Source organism: Xiphophorus hellerii, chromosome 19 (genome assembly GCF_003331165.1).
Source record: "Xiphophorus hellerii strain 12219 chromosome 19, Xiphophorus_hellerii-4.1, whole genome shotgun sequence".
NCBI lineage: Eukaryota > Metazoa > Chordata > Actinopteri > Cyprinodontiformes > Poeciliidae > Xiphophorus > Xiphophorus hellerii.
The window spans coordinates 22,619,078-22,638,822 of NC_045690.1; the positions used below are offsets into that span (position 1 = coordinate 22,619,078).

The 19,745-nt window shown below is 39.1% G+C and overlaps 3 protein-coding genes and 1 long non-coding RNA gene across 7 annotated transcripts; 2 read left to right on the top strand and 2 right to left on the bottom strand.

The window, feature by feature from the left end:
- Positions 1-721: 721 nt before the first annotated feature.
- Positions 722-5,212, top strand: LOC116709369 (uncharacterized). Its single transcript, XR_004336855.1, has 2 exons — positions 722-1,017; positions 1,746-5,212. It is a non-coding gene; the product is annotated as an uncharacterized LOC116709369 (long non-coding RNA).
- A 1,343-nt stretch (positions 5,213-6,555) lies between these two features.
- oip5 (opa interacting protein 5) lies at positions 6,556-9,010 on the bottom strand. The gene is made up of 5 exons (XM_032547849.1): positions 8,308-9,010; positions 7,942-8,008; positions 7,386-7,508; positions 7,169-7,250; positions 6,556-6,898 (listed from the first exon to the last, which is right to left on the bottom strand). Exons 1-5 carry the CDS (start codon positions 8,471-8,473, stop codon positions 6,791-6,793), a joined length of 546 nt encoding a protein of 181 aa, XP_032403740.1. The 5' UTR covers positions 8,474-9,010; the 3' UTR covers positions 6,556-6,790.
- Positions 9,011-9,461: 451 nt separating this feature from the next.
- On the top strand, positions 9,462-15,762 carry nusap1 (nucleolar and spindle associated protein 1). 3 transcript variants are annotated; one of them, XM_032547844.1, is made up of 10 exons: positions 9,462-9,660; positions 9,772-9,975; positions 10,056-10,185; positions 11,325-11,453; positions 11,559-11,671; positions 12,661-12,836; positions 12,993-13,156; positions 14,389-14,505; positions 14,591-14,696; positions 15,661-15,762. In XM_032547844.1, exons 1-10 carry the CDS (start codon positions 9,580-9,582, stop codon positions 15,746-15,748), a joined length of 1,308 nt encoding a protein of 435 aa, XP_032403735.1. In that variant the 5' UTR covers positions 9,462-9,579; the 3' UTR covers positions 15,749-15,762. The 3 variants fall into 3 exon arrangements, with proteins under 3 accessions (XP_032403735.1, XP_032403736.1, XP_032403737.1); XM_032547845.1 differs by having other exon boundaries at positions 12,664-12,836; XM_032547846.1 differs by having other exon boundaries at positions 11,361-11,453.
- A 520-nt stretch (positions 15,763-16,282) lies between these two features.
- Positions 16,283-19,745, bottom strand: ndufaf1 (NADH:ubiquinone oxidoreductase complex assembly factor 1). 2 transcript variants are annotated; one of them, XM_032547848.1, is made up of 5 exons: positions 19,533-19,745; positions 17,641-18,165; positions 17,350-17,535; positions 16,689-16,763; positions 16,283-16,600 (listed from the first exon to the last, which is right to left on the bottom strand). In XM_032547848.1, the coding sequence occupies exons 2-5, from the start codon at positions 18,151-18,153 to the stop codon at positions 16,460-16,462; spliced, it is 915 nt and encodes a 304-aa protein (XP_032403739.1). In that variant the 5' UTR covers positions 18,154-18,165; positions 19,533-19,745; the 3' UTR covers positions 16,283-16,459. The 2 variants fall into 2 exon arrangements, with proteins under 2 accessions (XP_032403739.1, XP_032403738.1); XM_032547847.1 differs by having other exon boundaries at positions 19,580-19,744.

Below are 19,745 nucleotides of genomic sequence, written 5' to 3' on the forward strand. Positions count from 1 at the left end.
TCACATATCCTGCTAATGACATCAGGATAAACTGTATTGGTCGCATTTGTGCGCCCAAATAAGGAATTTAACAATGGTTTCACTTTGCCTCCACGTACATTTGCTTTATGCAATTTCCTTCTACAGAAAGGATTTCATTGATGGCCCAACTATTTCGCTTTTCTCATGTTTGTCTTGCGTGACTGTCGCACAACAGACTGTGTTGTTCCACTTCTCAATGTCTATGGTAATGAAAACCTTTGGAGGTTTCCCTCCTCCAACACACGTTAAAAGCCTGAATTTGGATTTAGAACTAGATGACACAATGGGTGTAAATTCTTAAACAGTAAGCTGGCCAAAATCTTAGTTTTACTGCTGCGGTGCCCTGAGCAGAATTTTTTTCTTTTTCCTGTTTAAAAACTCCGATAGGCATTTTTTAAAAAGAATGTAATTATTTCAACTGCTGTAGTGGAAATTGCTGGGGGTTTTTTATCCGCTTGTGTTTTGTATTGTCGTACATTAGAAAAATAAAAATATCTGTAAATAGGAAATTTGCCAATTTATAACGTCTCTATGCGTCTGAATATCTTTTAACTAAATAACCCTTTAACGTTGCAGTGATTATAAACAACCTCTAATCCTAATTAAGATAAAGGACGAGAGAAAAAAAAGAAGTGTTTCCGGGGCGGGGTTTAAGCTTCGACTGACGACCCTTCCGTCCAATCGTCGCACTCCTTTTTTTTTTTTTTTTTTGTGCTCGTGCTAACAGAGCAAAAATGGCGTAGGGAGCGGAGGGTGAAGGAAGGAGAGGACCTTCTTCTCTCCACCTCGCCGCGTCCAGGAGAGGAGAGAAGGGGGTCCGCAAGTTTGAAGTTTTCCTATAAAACTGTCGAGTCGCCTTATGGGAATAAACCTGGCAGTCCTGCAGGTGAAGAGGACCGCAGAGGAAGGATCCCCCCCCCCGGCTTTTGTTTACCATTGTGTGCGGCAGCAGCTCGCAGGAACAGAGGAAATATTTCTCCATCATTTCACGCTGAGGTCAGTGCTTCGGTCAACAATTCCTTGAAAGATTTTTTTTTTTTTTTTTCCTCTGCGAAATTTATTTATCCAGTTCTGAGTGCTGCATCTGTTATGCTATTCAGCTGGTTAGTTAAGGTATTAACCACTTAGTGTTAGTGCTTGCGTGTTTATTTACATTTTAAAATTTATGCAGTGGCGGTTACAGATTTAATGGCGCCCTGGGCACCGTGCATATATATATATTTGTATGTATACGTTACCACAATATTATCAGAATAATGCTTAAAGAAATGATCATAAATACAGAATGATACCTGACATACATTTAGAATGATAAATAGATTAGAAAATGATCATTATTTATTATTATTAATTATTATTATTATTATTTTGGTATCTGCCTAGGAATACCTGAAATCTGTGAATATTTGGGACTCAGACCATATTTAGGTTAATATCCATTAATGCGCACATTGGAAAATATTCTTATCACTGCCACAGAAGCTAACATCCACAAACTGTTTTATTCACGCTTGACGGTGCAGCCAATCGACACCAAGAAAAATGAACGGGCGCTCCTGGATTGGCTGGTCTGCCAGCCAATGATGTGTCACGTAGCATTGTGCTCTTTTAAAATGTTTTCGATATAAACAACAAAACTTCTGCAAATAGGTGGACTTTGTGCAAATAATTTAGTAACTGGGAGATTTTAAGGTGTTAGTTTAATACCGCGTTTTCTCTTCCAGTGAAGCCGAGGCTTGCAGGTAGAGAGATGGCGCCGATCCCGGGAGAAGACCCAGAACCTCTACTTCTGCCGAGCCCAAGAGAACTGTAGCTAAACTAACCCTCTTTTGGGGTCCTCACACTTCTCCCACTGCCTGTCCTGCTGTTTTCTGGGACACTGGATATCTCTCTCTCTCTTCCACAGCCTTCCCATTTGTCCTGACCTCTTTCTGCAGCCTAATCGTCAGTGAGGACCGCTCGCAACATTTCAGATTGACAAAGATTTAAAGTCGTCCAACTTCGGACATAAAAACTATGACATAAAGCATGGTGTAACGACACCTGTAAAGAAACGGGTGATTTCCGGGTGACGCTTATGTAAACATTCTCAAACCGCACAAGAGGTTAAACTATGTGTTTTTTTCCGAAGAAAGTAAAGACACAACATACTGTAGCAAAGATCAAGCGCCTGTGATACAAATTAAGATTCGTTGATTCATTTTCCTTTCTTCAACTACCTCATTGCCACAGTAAGGCCAACGGGATTGAGAGGAGCATTTTCTGAACAAAGAGCATGGCGCTACGGAGCACCACAGCGGTCACTTTTGTCTGTCCGTCAATGTTTCAGTATTGAAGTCAGGTAGTCGGCAGGAGAGCAGAAGATGAATATCCTGTTGCTTATATTCAGCATGAGTTTTGTTTGTTAGGAGGATTCCTTAAACGTCTTGCCTAGGCATGAGCTGGTAGGTTTTTATAGACGGCACAGTATTTCTATAAAAATCTGAAGCCAAAGTGGGTATTATGAGACAACTGCTTTTATTTAACCAGTAATATTTAGGTCGCTGAAAACGTACAGCTAAATTTGGGCTCCTAATAAGCAGGGAAAACAGCAAAAGTCCCTGCCAGATTACAGTGTGCAGCAACGTGTGGGGAAGGGGCATGGCTTTTTCCGGCATCTCGTTAAAAGCATCTTAGTGTTTTGTTAAATTCAGTCTTTAAAATTTTTTATTAACAACCGAAATTTATTTCCATCTTGCTGCCGTTTTTCTGGAGGGGGAGGAGGTTGGTTATGTGATAGTGACACAGCACAGGATTGTGGGTAGTTTAGCTGAAGCAGAGAATGAGCGAAGTTGGCGGTAAATTATCGGTTATCGGCCAAAATGGCAGTATTAATATCGGGTATTGGTATCAGCACAAAAGTTCACTTCGGTGCATCCCTGCTTCGGACCTTGATGCTAATATCATGCCTAGCCGTGTCTGCGTAGCATCAAGAGTTTACATCTCACGCTTCTTGCAGCTTATAAATGGTTTCCCCTTTCAATTTTATTTTAATTTTTTGGCCATGTACATGTAAAGGGAAAACAACAACAACAACATAATTACATTTTACTGGGATCTGTGCAATATTTGATCTTAACTGTCATGTTGTTGACCAAACTGTATATTGTATAAAACAAGTGACAAGTTGTTTGAAAGCAACAAAATCACCAATGTCTTCCATTAAGATATGTATAGACTCATGTGCGTTAGCTTATTTAGCGGGACTGTGGTGCCAAAAAACACCATAGCAGCCATGCATGACCAGTAGTAATGCTTGCTTCATCAAGAGTATCGATTTGTAGGCCGAGCTGAAGCTCAAATCTGTGGAGTCCATTTCAGTAAAAACTAGCCTCACATACTTAAAAAACCTCTAGGTACGTCAAATTTAGATACCGCTTTAACCTCAAATCTAGTGCTTGAGCTCTGTTTTAAGGCATGTATATGCTAGTAGGAAATATATAGCATGACACAGTTGGGATACACCATTACAAAGAGGTGCACCAATCACGATTTTGTGGCTTTTGTACGTCTTTGACGTGCCAACGTCGATTTTAATCTTTTATGACTTCTCTTGAACTGTAACGCGAGAAAATATAACGGCATTCAAAATATTTTATTTCTAGTCGTCCTGTCGTGATTGGAGATCGATTGTGTATAGTAAGAGCCGAGGCAGTGTCACATTGTCTGTGAAAGAGGAGTCGCTGTAGAATAGGGTTTGCAAGTATTTTAAAGTGCAGTTTAAGGATGTCTAATTTTAGCTCTTACCATCGTTAGCGCAGCTAGCATTAAAGAAACAGCATCAGTTGTATGTATTACTCATAGAGAGCGTAGATTCTTACACCAGCTCTTAAGGATAAGATAGCAACCTTGCTCTACTCTGTTCAGCCTTCCTGTTTTCCGCTGAAGTCTGGCTCTCTCTCGCCGGACTGCAGCCGTTGAGAGAGCTGTGAACTATGAATGAGTCTCAGACTGAGGTTGCATTTCCATGAACCATATAATTGCGCAATTTGGCATTTTGAAAATAAATTTGCTTAGTGGAAACACGGCACTTTCAGAGAAGTTGGTTTTTCGATAGAAAATATTGTCTCTAGGAAGAAGCGGCGTTTTGGCCGTAGAGAAACTGGTTTATTTTGCAAAACTGCAATGGAAATACTTTTTCAAATCACCCAAGTCATGTGATCAACAACCGGATGAACAAACTTATTCACATGTGATATTAATTGCATTTCATATTTAATGGAAACTTTAAAAAAATATATATATATTAGCATAATATCAACAAAATTTTGTGCACATTTGGAATGGAAACGTAGCTTATGGTGAATTCGCTGGCTGGAAAGAGTTTGAATTTTCCAAAAGCGGATCTCTTGGTGCACCTCTACGCGTTTTAATGTTTGTTTTGTGTTTTATACTACATTGTAGTCTGTAAAGGTTTAACATGAGAGCCAAAAACTTTCTTCGAGTACCTAGTCTCAGATGGGACAATCTTTACATAAATGATTTAGGAGGAGGAGCTTAAATACCCAACTCAGCATCTTGCATAGGGCGATGCTGTTTCAGTCCTCGTTGTGAAATTGTACAAGTGACCTCATAGTTTTGGGATTCAGAGCGTTCTATTTTAATCCACATAATTGTATTTAATTAGATTTTTTTTTAGAAGCAATAACCTGAAATAATGCATGAATATAGCTCCAGGAGTTGGTGTTAAAAGGATTGTGTTGACATCTCATTGAAAATCCCCCCTTTCCCTTGCTATGCCTTTGAACTATAGGTGTTAGCCACCTATTTCCTTTTATTGTGTCTTTGCTTTTTAGCCTCATTTAGTTTTAGTCGTTATTGAACACGGAAAAGGCTTTAAATTTGAACTCTTGTAGCATCCACAAAGACCCTCTCCTCGTCTGCCAGTTGCAGGCTTGAGAATAAACGCGGCTGCAAAGAACCGGCCGAACGACGCTGGCGTGAAAAAGCACTTTCTCTCCACGTACCGACTTGCACCGCCCATCGTCACCGTCGCGTCTTGAATGCTGTGTTCAGGCAACCCTGTAATGTTCTTTCTGGTGATTTATAATCCCGATTTATGAGCAAGTAGACGTCCAGGTGATATGAATTTTGTGGGTTTAAAAAAAAATAAAATATGCATGATTTAGCAGAATAACGAATGAATTGTATTGCATGCAATAACCTAACCTTGTAATGTGAATGAGTGTAATTATAGGGAGAGTGGGGGGGGGAAGTATTATGATTTTCCAATCCAACTGAAGGTAACGCCGACGGTTTTATCGATTAGCTGCGATTTTATCGATTAGCTGCGATTTATATATATATATATATAGAAAAAAACACCTCTAAAACAAGGAATTGATCAGTTTCTGTGTTTTTCCTGTTGTGTCACATGCTATCTGGCAGTACCACTACAGTGCAGCTCTGCAGTTCTTGTTCCCATGAGGAAAACTTAACGAAAGCTTTGGCGAGATTCCTGAAATTACTTTGTTGCTCAACTTTCCCACCGAGATGGTGGGCTGTATAGCGACTATGCACTCCAGAGGGAGGAAACGGGCATGCCTAATATGTGTGAGCCTCTTGTCTGGTTTTGTAATAAATGAATTTAAAAAAAAAAAGAAAGAAAGAAATCTGTATCAGAAAAATTTAAGCAATAAACAGCAGCATGGTGCCAATTGAATTGTGTCGTTTCCTTTACGCTTTGATAATGAGCAGCAAATTATATTTTGAGACACGGAGTTAAAGCCGAAAAAGTAATCCAAGTTGTATTTTTAAAATGTTATTATACCAAAGAATTTTTATTTAGTCATTCAATCAGATTGATAAACTAAAGCTGAACGTTTGTATCCATGTTTAATGCTAACATTTACTTTGCGGCCCAGACTTAAAAAAATTAAAAATCCAACCTTTATTGTTCAAACTTTTTGAATATTCCCCTTGCACAGCTCCCAGAATGGCCCAAATTCCTGGCTCCCATCTCCAGCTCATTCCCCATTTTTACTGGCCGAGTTAAAGAAAGTACATTTTATTTTTCAAATGGCCTATGCACTCAAAAAGGTTTAGCAATCATCATGTGTCTAGGTTTTAATAGGGCAGGTAATGGTTGCTCTGGGGACCTCAAGAGGCCACTTTCTGCTGCTGTTATCCAACAGTGAGTATATTTTGAAACTGAAGTTTATAGTGTTTATTACATTGACAGTAAAGGGATTGGTGGAGATATTTTTTTTAAAACATAATTTCCTAGGTTGAAACAAATGGAAAAGCACCACATGCCCAATGCCTGTGATGCTGTTTCTCTTACAAAGGTCCCTGCAAGCTTCTTAAAAGAGTTTTTTTCCTCCTTTTCACGTGTTATTCCTTTCACCCTTGCTGTATTTAAATAAAGGTCAAACTTTTTTTTTTATGCCCTTACGGTGAGGTTATGCTTTTGAAATAAAAAATAAATTAAAAAATCCTAATTTGAGGGGGGTTTCAAACGTATTACTACTAACTACGTAATATTTGACAAAGAAATAAGGATATCAAACTGAAATTTATTGTAAAATATATATATAATGTACAAATAAGTGTAGCAGAACTTGAGTGAAAAATTAATTTAAAAAAAAGATTCATTATCAGTTTAATCAAAAGAAAGGTACATTATCAGCTTTGAAAAAAAAGAACACAGAACATGTGCAGCCTAACAGCATCCAGAATGATGGAGCATCATTGACAGAACAAGTCCACACACACATAAAGCACAAACATCTTACAAACACCACTTCCTGCTTCGACTGCTGGTGTTCATACTCATGTCAGCCAGCTGGCTGCAGGTGTGTGCCATCAGATCCAGCTGTTCTTCAACCTCCTGCCTTGCCTGCAGAGAAAAGGACAGAACTGCTCAAAGTTTTTACTAAAAAAAAAAAAGGAAGGAGTGTCTCATTTAAAATCACACCTTCATTTAACTTTTGAAGTGTAATTTGTAGGCTGAAATTTCCGCCACCTTTTGTCAGGTGAAATTAGCTTGAACTAATTTAGGGTACTATAATCAACCGGAAAGGTCTACAAGATCAGCAAAAGGAATCCAGTCAAAGTGCATCTTAGTGTTCCCAGTTGGCTCAGGTTATTTGGTTTTTGTTTTTCTCACCTCATCAACAGTTTCCTGGAGAGGCGCCAGCTCAAACGAGAGAGACGACGCCTTCACCATTGAGCTGCTGTCCAGAATGTAACTGCAGGCACAGACATTTGTTATTATTATTAATTATGTGTGCTAAAAATAATGGCATAAATAATTATTCACTCGTCACGTGACAAGCTCGGTAGTTTGACAGACACAACATGCAGTTCCAGTCAGAGCTGCTCACCAGCTCATTTTGGCTTTGCTCAGGAGAAAGACGGAGCGAGTAGCGGCCAGATGCGCAGGAGCAGCGTGGATGCGTTTCCCCACGACACTGTTGCACAAACGGCATTTTAGATTGGAGCAAATGCTGAAAGGAAACAGAAAAATACAAGAAATTTAGTTAAAAAAATAAATAAAATAATTATGAAATACCCTACAGATGAGGTTAAAGGTGAAAGGCTGGGTTCAGAAGAGGATCCATCCAACATGGCGATCCACTTAACAGGGAGAAAAAAAAAAAAGTCTGCAGTGGTGCATAAACACTTGTTCAAAAGCAAAAATATATATATATATATATATATATTTTTTTTTTTTTTAAAGCCTTGCATAGCCTCTTTAACATATTTATATTGTCAAATTACAAGTAAAGCTTAAATTGTAAAGTGGATTAAATGTTACATTTTCAGTTTTTTCGATACTAATAACCTTCAGAAGTAGAAAAAAAAAAGATTAACCAGAGTTCACGTAAGTGTAATTTTATGTCAGTGGAAATACTTTGTGCAAGTCACTATTATCCTCACCAGTCAGCCATTTCCCCTTTGTGAACTGACTCCAGAGCGCCACTCACAACCACGTCATTGGTTACTCCTGAGGGAGAGGAAAACTTACATATAAGTGTAAATAAATCAGAAAGGAAATAAGCTCAAATTAATCAAAAATGACTAAACAACTTAATATCGCGAGACATTCTGTCGAGCGATAAAAACTGTCATTAGCAACACGATTTCGGTGGGTGGGTTTTTTTGTTTTCAATGATAGTAGTAATAATAAACAATACATTAATCTTGGAGGATAACAGATTCTCCACAAACAAATTTGCCAACAATAACTTCGGAACTACTTGCATTGACTAAATTGCATACAAACAAAACGCAAACAAAACCTACGCATGCACATGACGGAGTCGATGCATGTCAGCTCTCCGCACAGCCCCAAAGAGTCCGCCAGAACCGCGTTACACTGCGCACAGTGAAGAGTCATTAAATGTTCTAATGGCGTAACCGTCTTTAAATCGTCGATTCGCTCCACTATGAGATCGCCGTCAAACTCCATTACACCCAGATACACGGCATAAAATAAGCGACTGGTCCGCGCTGCAGCGTTTGAACCAACACAGGAAAGGAGAATACGTCACGTCCTCTATTGGTTTGACCGTGAAAGGCCTGTGGTACAACACCGCCACCGTGTGGGGGATCGAGATACTGTTCTATTTATACACTCATGCACTGAATTTTATGAATTTTGTCTTAATGTGCCCTAAAAAACGATTAACACTCTGAACTAGACACTCATCTCCAGTCGCAACTTGCTGTCATGGAAAATATTGTTTTAGTTCTAAAGACGTCCATTTATGTTAAAATATCAAAAATGTCTTCCTTGGGGTGTAGAGCAATAACGTTCAAATCACATTTTTATATCATATGTTTGTATTTAAGAGTTGATCAAAATGATCAGAATTAAATTCATACATATTTTTATAGAATTAATTACAATAATATGATGAATAACCTGCATTCAATGTCAGAAAACGACGTCAGTGATAAAAAAAAAAAAAAAAAAAACACAGAAGAAACATGAAATAATTTAATTCTTATTATTTTATCACACGATGTGCTACAAAAAGTTCTTCTTTTGTTGTTGTCCACATTCATTTTTAACGCAAGTTAACGCCGTTCTAGTTAGCAGAGCCGTTTCTCTAGGTTTGATGAGCATTAAATTAATCAATAATTTTATGATGCGACACCACAAGAACCATAACTTAAAACAACAGTAATGATGTTGCTTCATTTTCAAATGAAATGATATACACAGATTACATGGGATTTAACGTAAAATTAGCTAAAGTTTAACAAATACGTTTTGAATCAGATTATTTAATTTGAACATTTAAAATGTAGAATAACTGTATTTCTTTCACACTTTGTCAACCAAATTTACTACGTTTTTTTTTTTTTTTTTTTTAAATCAGGTTGAACCTGATTGGCTGTGCGTCGCATCCGGTCAAAGGGAAAGAGCCAATCGGGTAGCTCCTTTGGCTGTGTTTTGAATCGGCGGCTATTTTAACCGTCGGGCGCCGAGGAATCTGGGAGAAAGCGGCGTAGACATAAACCCAGATAAATAAGTGAACTAACGCGCACCTTGAAGTGGAAAAGCAGCAGATGAAGATGGATTTGAACTCTATGAAGTACGCGGAGCTGCGAAGCATCGCGAAGGAGCTGGGGCTGAAGGCGAACACGAAGGTACTTTGACGCGTTTACTCCGACCGGTGATGCTAACGGCAGATGTCGGCTAACTTTTAACGCTAACTGTACGTGAAGTGCGCTTGAGATTGATTTCTTTGTTCGACGCAGGCCGATAAGCTCCTGAAAGCCATTAAGCAGCACTATGAAAAAGAAAAGAAAAATGACGAGGGAGATGAAAATGCAGCTTCAGACAGCGGCCGGGAGGATGTAGATGATGCTTCCCAACAAGAGGCTCCCAGTACGGCTGTGTTTGTGAACACGCGTCGGGGGAGAGGAAAATGCATCAAGAGGAAGATCACTGATGCTGCTGAGGTATTGGGTTGTAACAGTGACTTGCTTTCGGATTTCTATTCTCTTGATTAAATCCCCCCCCCCTCTCCTCACTTTTCTAGGCTGCTGACCCAGCCGAATCTTGCAGCAGTTCAGGGGAGAAGAAGAAAAGGAAGGTGACCCTGGACAAAGACTCTGAGATGAACGAACCGGAGCCCCAGCTGCACCCGGCTCCTGTGCTCGCTGAAACAGGTCGGTAAAGCTTTTTGAGAAAGATTGTAGAAACCCAGACATGGACTAAAGAAATTCTAAACCAAAAAAGATGTTCTGGTTGAAGAGACACAGAATGAAGTATTTTTCCCTTGATGGGGTCTGAGTGGTGAATGATGAATCCAGTAACATTGGAGTTATTAATTTTTCTTTTCTACGTTCACTAAATGCATCAAAGCTAAGATCTTCCACTCTTCTAACCAGACGCATACATAAAACAGCTTGTATTTTGATGCACTTTTATTTTTTGAGTGTAATCAAAATCGTAGGGCCATTTCATACCATAAAACAAAGTCATCCCTTCATGTTTTGTTAGATTAAAAGCTACGACCTCCATCGACAGAGCCGAAATCCACCTTTTCTGCTTTGTGTTGTAATTCTTAAAATAAAAAAAATTGCTAACCAGAAGGTCAGGCAGGAAAGGATATTGAAAATCAGTGTTGGCGAGGAAGAGCTCCATCAGTACATTTCTAATTGCGTTTTTTATTTTTTTTTAAGTGAAAAGCCACAATTATTCATACTGTTGCAAAAAATTACTCCTATTTATTAATAAAAAAAAAAAAATATGATACAGAGTTTAGCAAAAATCCACAATAAGTGCATGCATTAAGTTTGTATTGTGCAGAAATATTTGTAGATTATATCTATGTTTAATATATATTTTTGCTTTCCCCCTCTTTATGAGTGCCACAACTATAACAAGTTAACATTAGTTGGATAATTAGCAGGTAGTGGCTGCTTGTATAGTTAATTCTGGTTTTTAAAAACAATTCTAGCACTTTAGCCAGAATGTGTGAATCTTATTTTTCCCCACACTGTGACTTTACATGTCTGTCATGACTTGAAATATTTTCGAACAGGTGAATTTGACTTCCTTGTATTAGAAAAAAAAAAACTTTTTTTTTTTTTTTTTTGTTCAGCTACATAGCAACGCTTTTGTACTTGTGCAAAAATTCTTTAATAATTTTTTTTATCATCTTTGTTTTTTGGGGGGCAAAGGTATGACCGATTCTTTTAGCTGTAACGGAACTGTGATTCCTTAGAGTGGTCTACAGCTTGATACTGGTAACCATGGTTACTCATAAGGGTAGAGTTCACTTTAAACGGCGCGTTTCTTTCAGAGATGAATGTGTTCCCGTCGTCTGGTTCTCGTACAGAAAAGGCACCGAAGGTGGTAAAAGGCGGCAAGATCCCTCGTCACCAAGGCCTCCAGCAGAGGAGCAAGGCTTTGTTGAAGCCCACAACTCCTAGTAAGTTTTCTCCTCCCCTAACTCACTGTTCTTGTGGACGAATGAGAAGCGATGATCCTTTCGAGCCCTTCAAGGTAACTGTTGTGAATTTGATTTCCAAACCAGACTTTAAAAAGCTCCATGAGGCCCAGTTCAACAAGATGGAGTCCATCGACAGCTACGTCCAGCGGAAGACGAAGCAGGTGGAGACGTACAAAATTCCAGTCAAAGACCTGAAGGTGATTAATGAAATCATATTGGTCGGCTTTCATTTGAAGATTTGGCGTGTAATGCTAAATGCACACTACAGTACCTCTGGGGGGGAAAAATGAAACCAACTGGAACATGTTCACGTTTTGTTGCATCAGAACCACAAACTTTGATGTATTGAGATTTGACGTGACGGATCCACGCATAGCTGTGCATTATTGTAAAGTGGAAGGAAAGTGATGCACTGTTCCCTTGCAGACCTGGATTATGTGTTCTGAAGGCTCCACATGGAAGGAGAATCCACCAATTGAAATCGGTTCAGAGTGACTAGATCTCAGTCAATCCTATTAAAACTTTTAAATGAAGAAATACTTTAAAGTGTTTCCAAAGGAGAATCACGGCCCCAGCTAACTATTGATTGTTCTGATAATTAATCAATCTGATTTTTTTCTAATTGGCACATTCTGCAGATTTTTCATTTAGCCTCTTGCACTTCTTTTTTTAATCACATTAGAAATTGAGTGGGGGGGATTCTTCAATTCTTTTAAACAAAAAATAAATATTTAATTGTTAAGTAGCATTTGAACTTGAACCAGGTGAAGCTAAAACAATGCCGCCTGGGTTTTAAATGGAACATATTTACAGACGAATGTTCTTATCCTAAATGCAAAATTTGTACACATTTGGCTTGATTACTGCTCCCAATATGTTTTTCAGCTTTTGGCCCTTTTTTTTTTTTTTTTTGAGTCTGTATCCTCCAATTAACGATTAATTGATTACTCAATTAGTTGCTGATTATTTCAAGAATCGATTCATCACGATGAATCGTTTCACAGACTGAGAGAAATCCAGTTGTCTCCGTCCAACTCCGTTCCAATAAAATACACAGAAAAATACACGTTTGTGGATGTAACGTGGTAGCTATGTGCGAAAGGTCAAGGGTCATGACTAGTTCTGCAGAGCGCTGTTTATTGAGGACCTTTTTGGCTCTGTTGATCGGTGTGTTTGTGTCCTGCAGAAGAATTCAGCTCGTGCCACCATGTTCAGCCCCGTCCCCAGCAACAAGACGCCGGCCGAGGAAAACTGTCGCCACACTTTGCTCTCGGCCAGTAAAATCCCTTCAAAAAAACCTGCACAAAAAGAAGATGGTCGGTTCAGACCCTCTGTCCTTTCTGCCCGCAGGGTCAATGTCCGGTGAGCCACCTTTGACCTTTCTCCAGTTTACCAGCATTAACACATTCGAGCCAAGTCTATTTAACTTGCATTAAAGCTGATGGCGACTCGAAATGTGCTGCAGCTGACTTTATCTAATTGAATCCTTAATGCGTCGCTGTAAAAAAATCTCTCTAGATTCTCGGAGGCTACACTCGATAATGAGTTCAAGAGGTCGCTGGTGAAGACGCCAGCACGGATGTCGCCATGCGTCGCCTCCAGTACCCCGCAAAAACCGACTGCAGACGCAGCAAAGCCGGCCGCCGCCAAGTCTTCAGCTTTATCTGCCCAGAAAACTCCAGGTAATTTCACTTTTCACTTCATCAGATGATCTGGAAAACGAGTAGACGTCCTAAAATTTGAGTATTGTGAAAAAGTAGGGGGGAGGGGTTTAAATTAGTTTTTTTTTTTCTTTGGCACTCATCTTAAAAACTGAAACTCGTATTATATCGATTTATTAAACAGAGTGGAATATTTCAAACCTGTATTCCTTGCAGTTTTGGTGACTCTGGCTTATAGATGATGAACAATAAGAAAATATTTCCAACAGAAATGTCAGGATTTCAAAAAGTGTGTACATTTCTGTGCCCTCAGTAGTTGGTTGGGGCTCGTTTTGCATGAATTGCTGCGTCAATGCAGCGTGGCATGGAAGGAGATCAGCTGGTTCTAAGGTCGCAATATCGACAACCATTGTATCGTCATCTGAGCAAATCGATATATCGCAATACAGCAGGTGATTTGCACTAGGGCTGAAACGATTCATCAGATTAATTGTCAAGAATTGATTATTGAAATAATTGTCAACTAATTTAGTAATCAATTAAATGTTAACTGGAGTATACAGACTCAAAAAAGGCAATTTGCCGAAAGAATGGCATATTCAAAGCAGTAATTAACCGCAAAATGTACGCAAAATACACATTTCGCATTTAAGATAAAAACAAACACCTTTGTGTGTGAATCTGTTCCACCCAGAACTACTCAAGTGGCAGTTTTAGCTTCACGTGGTTCTAATTCTGTAAAAAGAATAAAATAAAATCCTACTAAGCACCTTTTGTTCTTCAATTATTAATCGATTAATCCAAAAGTATTCAAGAAATTAGCCCTACGCTGTGTTTGTTTTAACCTTTGCTACAAATGATTAAGCATCCGCTAAAGGAAGGCTGCATTATTGCATTTTAGGCAATAAAATGTCTTTATTTAAAAAAGAAATTACACATTTTATTTGGATTTATAAGTATTTCTCATATTGCATAAAAAAGGCTCAAGTAGTTAAATGAGAAATCTGCAAAATGTGCCGATTTCTTTATCTAAGAAATCATCAGAATAAACTACTAAATTGTTGCAGCCGTAATTTAGACTCCTAGTTTTCATTATCCGTCAGCCGCGGTCAACAAAATGAAAAGAAATAAAGGCTGTGTCTGAAATGAGATACAAAAATATTGAGCTGTTTCAAGATATTGTACATTTTGAAGCTGTACTTGTAGATGTCTACAGAATTTTAAAAAGACATTTATCTTCTCTTCTATAAAAGGACCCTTCATTTTCACCGGTAACACGAGTGCTTTAGGAACGCCTGGAACCCAAAAGAAACCTGCCTTCGACCTGAAGGCGAGTCTGTCGCGTCCCCTCTCCTACCAGCCCCATAAAGGTACTAAACATTCCTCGAGGTCTGTGAATGCAGCACATGATGATTTAATGCTAGACATGTTATTGATCGCCTAAATACTTCATAGGTAAACTGAAACCTTTCGGAGATGTCAAGGAAAACGCAGCAGGAAACAAGTCTGCGATCGCCAATCCTCGCCAAGAAAGTTACAAACAGCCCAAAATCCAGTCAAGGTAAGTCTTAACGGAATCTTTAAAAGTCTTATGGGGTTTTCACGCCTGATGGTCTGGTAGACTCTGCATGATCTGGGGGCCAAAATCGCAATGTTTGTTACATTTTCAGCTGCTGGTTCCTTTGACAGAGCTCTGCAAATGATCCCAAAGAGTTGAAAAACCCGTTCTCCTCCTCGCCTGTGGTGCCGCTGCACCAAGAATCGAAGGAAACGACACGAAAACCTCCACAGACGACATAAGCGCAACTCATAGACATGAATTATTTCATGCGTTCATGTCTGACGCGGCTTCCTTCTTCACAAAATAAAAACAAAGAATGGAGTAGCGTTATATTTTAGAGGTTGTAGGATTTCTCTTTTGTCTTCGGTAAACGACCATGAGCCATTGCTCCCGCTAGCGCTAGATACGTGCGTTTGTTTTGGTTGTATTTACCCAGAATGCCCTGCGCTATAGTTCATTTCCTGCTTTTTGAGCGTTCTCTGGTCCGCTTGGCGATTACAGATGCGTTCAAACCAAGCTAGAGTTCACTCCAACCGAAGCGAGCCCGAGGTTTTTAGGTGGACCAGACTTCTCCATCTTAGTCCGTATCAAAAGCGGGAAGTGGCATTCTGCGCGGGGCATTCTGGGTAAAAAAAAACCCAACAACAAATAAACGAAAGAGTTTCGACGCTAGTGGGACTTGAGGCCTTTTACCAACGACAAAAGAGAAATTCTACAACTGCTCAAATCTGACGCAGATCGGTCTTTGTCTACATTTTGTGAGGTAGGAAGTTGCGTCCAGCGTCTTCTTCTGAGGTTTACGTGTCGTTTTATTTAGTGCTTCTTGTTGCGGCGCCAACACAGGAGTGGAGGTTTTTCAAACAATCCGTGGAAAACGAACCCCTGCAGCTGAAAATGTAACAAATATTGCGAGCTTAGTCTCCATCTGTCCAGCTCCTCCTGATGACGATCTGTCCTGTTTTAGGGAGGACCGGCGAACCAAACAAATGGAAAGCCGGAAGCAGAAAAAAGAAAACATGCTCGGGGCGAGGAGAGGACTTGTGATGACGTAGACGGGGGTATTCTTCAAAAATGACGGCCATTGCGAAAGCGTGACGCTTTTTACTGTAAATATTTTCACGTAGAAAAGCTCAGGCTTTCTCCAACCTGCTTTATTTGTAGAGATATTTGCTTTAAAGCTTTATTTCTGTCAATGCTGCAATTTTCTCTGCTTATCAAGTAGAAACTCTTGTTCATGTACATTTTTAACAACTGTTTTATATGCTCTTATTTTTTACATTCTTCTGAGGGGAAAGCATTTAATGGAATTGATTTTAAAAAGCTGTTTGACATGTAAACCCTCTTCTTAATTGTGATGTTTTATTATTGAATTTTGTAAATAAAAAAAATAATAAATCAAAATTCCCATGAGGAGAAAAAAAAAAGTTGAATCTTTATGATAATTCCTCTTTAAAGAACATCAGCAGGGCTCCTGTAGAGTAGGAAAATATTTCTACATTATACACTTATAGTTTCCAATTCATCTGTTTAAAGGCTGGCCACCATAGATATGTGCTATAAATTAATTAATTTATGGTTTCTTTTAAAAACTGCTTACTAAAGGATGAAAACTTTTAAAGCCCGGGTCTTTCGGGTGTGAAACGTTTATCCATTTGTTTATTTTACTAAGATCATCGTTCCAAATGTACAGATGGAGGAAAAACGAGTCAAAAGTCTTGTCACAAGTCCTCATGTCCTGTTCGAATGCTGCGCTGCGGGAACTCTCAAACTTCAGGGTTCCTCTTGTACTTCTCGTATGCGAAGTCCTCAGTGTGCGCGTAATCTTTGCACACGCCGATGAAATCGATTTCGAGCTGGAAGGGACCATCTGCTTTGTCTCCAAGAGTAAATCCAATGGCATTAATCTGTCAATAAATAAAACAAGGAATTTATAGATTTTTTTTTATTATTATTTTTTTAATGTAGTTTGTACCATTTTAAAGTTGAAGCTACCTTATCCAGCCAGAGCTCGTGCTGGTCGTCTTGTACCCTCCCCCGATGAGCCAGGAAGAACTTGGAGAACGGGATCTGGAAAGGAAAATCGGGTTCAGCGATTGGCTCAGATCATCAAAATCCTCCCAAAATCCATATTTGGATATAAAGTTCAACTGCTGTGAATACTTTTATGTAAAATTAAAAATGGGTACTTGGTAGATTGCATCAGCCAAGAGCAAATTGATTATTGATAGAACCACAGTTTTGTTGAAATATGCAAACTACAGTTTTAAGTTAATTCACAAACGGTGAAACAAGCAACCCTACATGCAAGTATCAAAATAATTACTTTGATCATTAGTAATATTATCAATACTAACCATTTTGCAGGAGTTTCTTAAAGAGACAGAGGCCCGAATTCAAGGCGTTCAATTTCAAAGTCAAATTTCTTTCAAGTTGTATTTGATAGATACAATATTTTAATAACAGACGGTAAAATTATTACTAACGTTACTCTTAGTAATAACGCTAATGTTACTTGATTATGCTATAAAACACATAACTCCTTTAAAATAATTTTTGTGGCCCCGAAGTGTTTTCAAATTGACAATTTTGGCAGTGGTGGCAAAAAACGCTTGGACACCTCTGACTTCAAACGTTACACTTTATCTGTCCTTACTTTCACATCTTGCCAGTAGGGTCCTCCCCTGGTATACAGGAAGTAGCTGTACATGTCATCTTTCTGGTGAGTGTAGTAGGTTTCTGCTATGACGTTGATCATCCACGGCCGGCCGTCACCCCGGATACGCAGGTGGAGGGTGTTGAAGCTGGACCAGTCGTGGTACCTCTTCCTGTCAAACGAAGCCTACGGGAGAGGAAATGTTTCAGCTTGTGGTTCATCACCGTGTGGACCTAGAAGCGATGAAATAATTTGAAACACTGAGAGAGAGACGGCGGCGCAGCACTCAACCAGAGGTTGCTTGGCGCGCATGGTGCAGTATCCGCTGTAGCGCGTTTCCCCGTCTTTAGGAGGATCGGAGCAAAGCGTCCCGTACAGAAGGCAGGTTTCATTGTTCCTTCCGACCTTCAGGTAAACCTCGCTTTTGCCTCCGATCTCCCGGTCGCAGGAAATCGTCCACTCCTGGAGGCTGTGGGGGCCCCTGAACTCCCACAACACCTGGTTCTGCTCCAGCATGTGTTCGATGATGGGTTTGCCCATCGGACCAACGAATTGGGCGAAGAACTCCTCCTTCAGCAGCGTGAAGTGCCTCTTCATGCCCTTCAAACCCTTAGAGAGGTCAAACTTGACCCTCCACCACGGGGGCTTGTCCTCTCTGGGCTGGCCAGGCCGCCGGTAGCCCATCTGGGTCAAAGCTCTTCTGGGCGTGGCAAGAGGCGCGATGGAGCGCAGGAGCCAGCGCAGGTCACGGATGGAGCGGAGGAGCCCGGACGCAGGGACGCGTGAGATAGTCGGAAGGGACATCTGGATGAGTCTCTGTTGGGATGGAGGACAGGAAATGGTTCTAGTAAACTGGAGTTACAGAGAATTACTGGCAGAATTTAATAAATGTCTTTATTTGGAATACATTAAACCAAGACAAGCTGATTTGTAGTACATTTTATCAACCCAAAACATGTACGAGTTGTTTTTATATGCACTAGCTCTTATTTTTATGTGCTTAACAAGTATAAATTAGCATGATATTGGCATGTCTACATCTCATCTGAACTAGTTATTTATATAAGCCTTAACTTGCATAAAAATTACAATTTTGACTTCTATTTGTATAGTGACATTTACTTTTCTTGTATGTGTATTGTTGTGTATGTTTATTGCTGGTTTCACAATTGGTGATTGTTATTTTTAATTACTTTATTTTTGTGTTTTTATGATGTAAAGCCCTTTGACCTGCCTTGTTGCTGAAATGTGCTATACAAATAAGATTGATTGATTTCTTATTGCAAATTAAATAAACATAGATTTGTATTTCACTTTCCAGAGTTTCTATGGCTTTGCACGACACTCTTTCTCTGTCTATCTGGATTTTGTTAGTAAAAACAGAAATAAAGCACATAAAAGCCAGATATAATAATCTTCTCTTATTATGTGGAAGAATATATCAATGTTGGTAATAAAGTACAAACTAGAATCAAGTGACATCCTTTCTTGATGTTTTATTCGTGTTCTTTCCATACAAACAATTATTCCCGGCATCTACTGTTTGGTAGTTCCAGTGTTTGAAAAATAGTAATTTTTGACATTACAACACAGAACAATGTAAACCTCCAAGTCATGCATTTCTATGGATAATAACGTTTAAAAGTCAGAGGTTTTTACTGAGAAATGCATAAAGTTTACGCAAAATGCCACTAGGTTGTAGATTGAATCGAATTACCACGACTTTGTGTTTTTGTCCACACAGAGAAATCAAATGTTTATTCAATAAATAGTTAAATTATGAACAATCTCAATAGCCGCAATTTCCTTAGGCCTGAAGCAAAACATTAATAGCAGCACATGCTTCCTTTTATATGACCATCGTTTAAGCAAAAGTAGATTGAATTCAAGCAAATTCTCTCATTTAAAGCAACAGTCCTCCTCTTCTGATTCCCTTCAAAATAAATACATTTATTTGGCAATAAACAAATGTAAGATAATTCAAGTAGTTCAACTGATTGAAAGTTAGTTTTGCAATTAAGTTCATTTTTATAAGCTTTGAAATTAACTGCATGCCATCTGATCACTCTTCACAGCAATCTGAACTCAACGCAAACTGCCACCACAGTTTCGATCAAAAACAAACAAAACATGCAAAAATCACAATTTCTGGTCACCACAGGTATTTTTCCTGGAACACTCACACGTTGTTAACCTGTCATGTATGAAGGAAAATGTATTTTTCGCTTACTCTATCCGCGTTGTAAGTGGTCCAACCAGAAGCCGTCTTACATTAATGGAACAGACAATACAATAAAACAATTCAATACATGTATTAAATGCTACAACAGTCACGAATACGTTCAAGGTTGGCCCTGTCCGCACAGGAAACACCATCTGGAAAGCTACGTTCAGAA

Bases quoted from the DNA above. Each gene is read 5' to 3' on its own strand.
- oip5 (XM_032547849.1), bottom strand. From the start codon at position 8,473: ATGGAGTTTGACGGCGATCTCATAGTGGAGCGAATCGACGATTTAAAG. The intron at 8,009-8,307 runs GTAGGTTTTGTT...CCTCTCCCTCAG, and splicing joins CGACTCCGTCATGTGCATGC to GAGTAACCAATGACGTGGTT. The intron at 7,251-7,385 runs GTGAGCAGCTCT...CTGTGCCTGCAG, and splicing joins AGCAAAGCCAAAATGAGCTG to TTACATTCTGGACAGCAGCT.
- nusap1 (XM_032547844.1), top strand. From the start codon at position 9,580: ATGAAGATGGATTTGAACTCTATGAAGTACGCGGAGCTGCGAAGCATC. The intron at 10,186-11,324 runs GTCGGTAAAGCT...CGTTTCTTTCAG, and splicing joins TCCTGTGCTCGCTGAAACAG to AGATGAATGTGTTCCCGTCG. The intron at 11,454-11,558 runs GTAAGTTTTCTC...TTTCCAAACCAG, and splicing joins GTTGAAGCCCACAACTCCTA to ACTTTAAAAAGCTCCATGAG.
- ndufaf1 (XM_032547848.1), bottom strand. From the start codon at position 18,153: ATGTCCCTTCCGACTATCTCACGCGTCCCTGCGTCCGGGCTCCTCCGC. The intron at 17,536-17,640 runs GTTGAGTGCTGC...CCTCTCCCGTAG, and splicing joins TGCGCGCCAAGCAACCTCTG to GCTTCGTTTGACAGGAAGAG. The intron at 16,601-16,688 runs GTAGCTTCAACT...ATTTATTGACAG, and splicing joins ACGAGCTCTGGCTGGATAAG to ATTAATGCCATTGGATTTAC.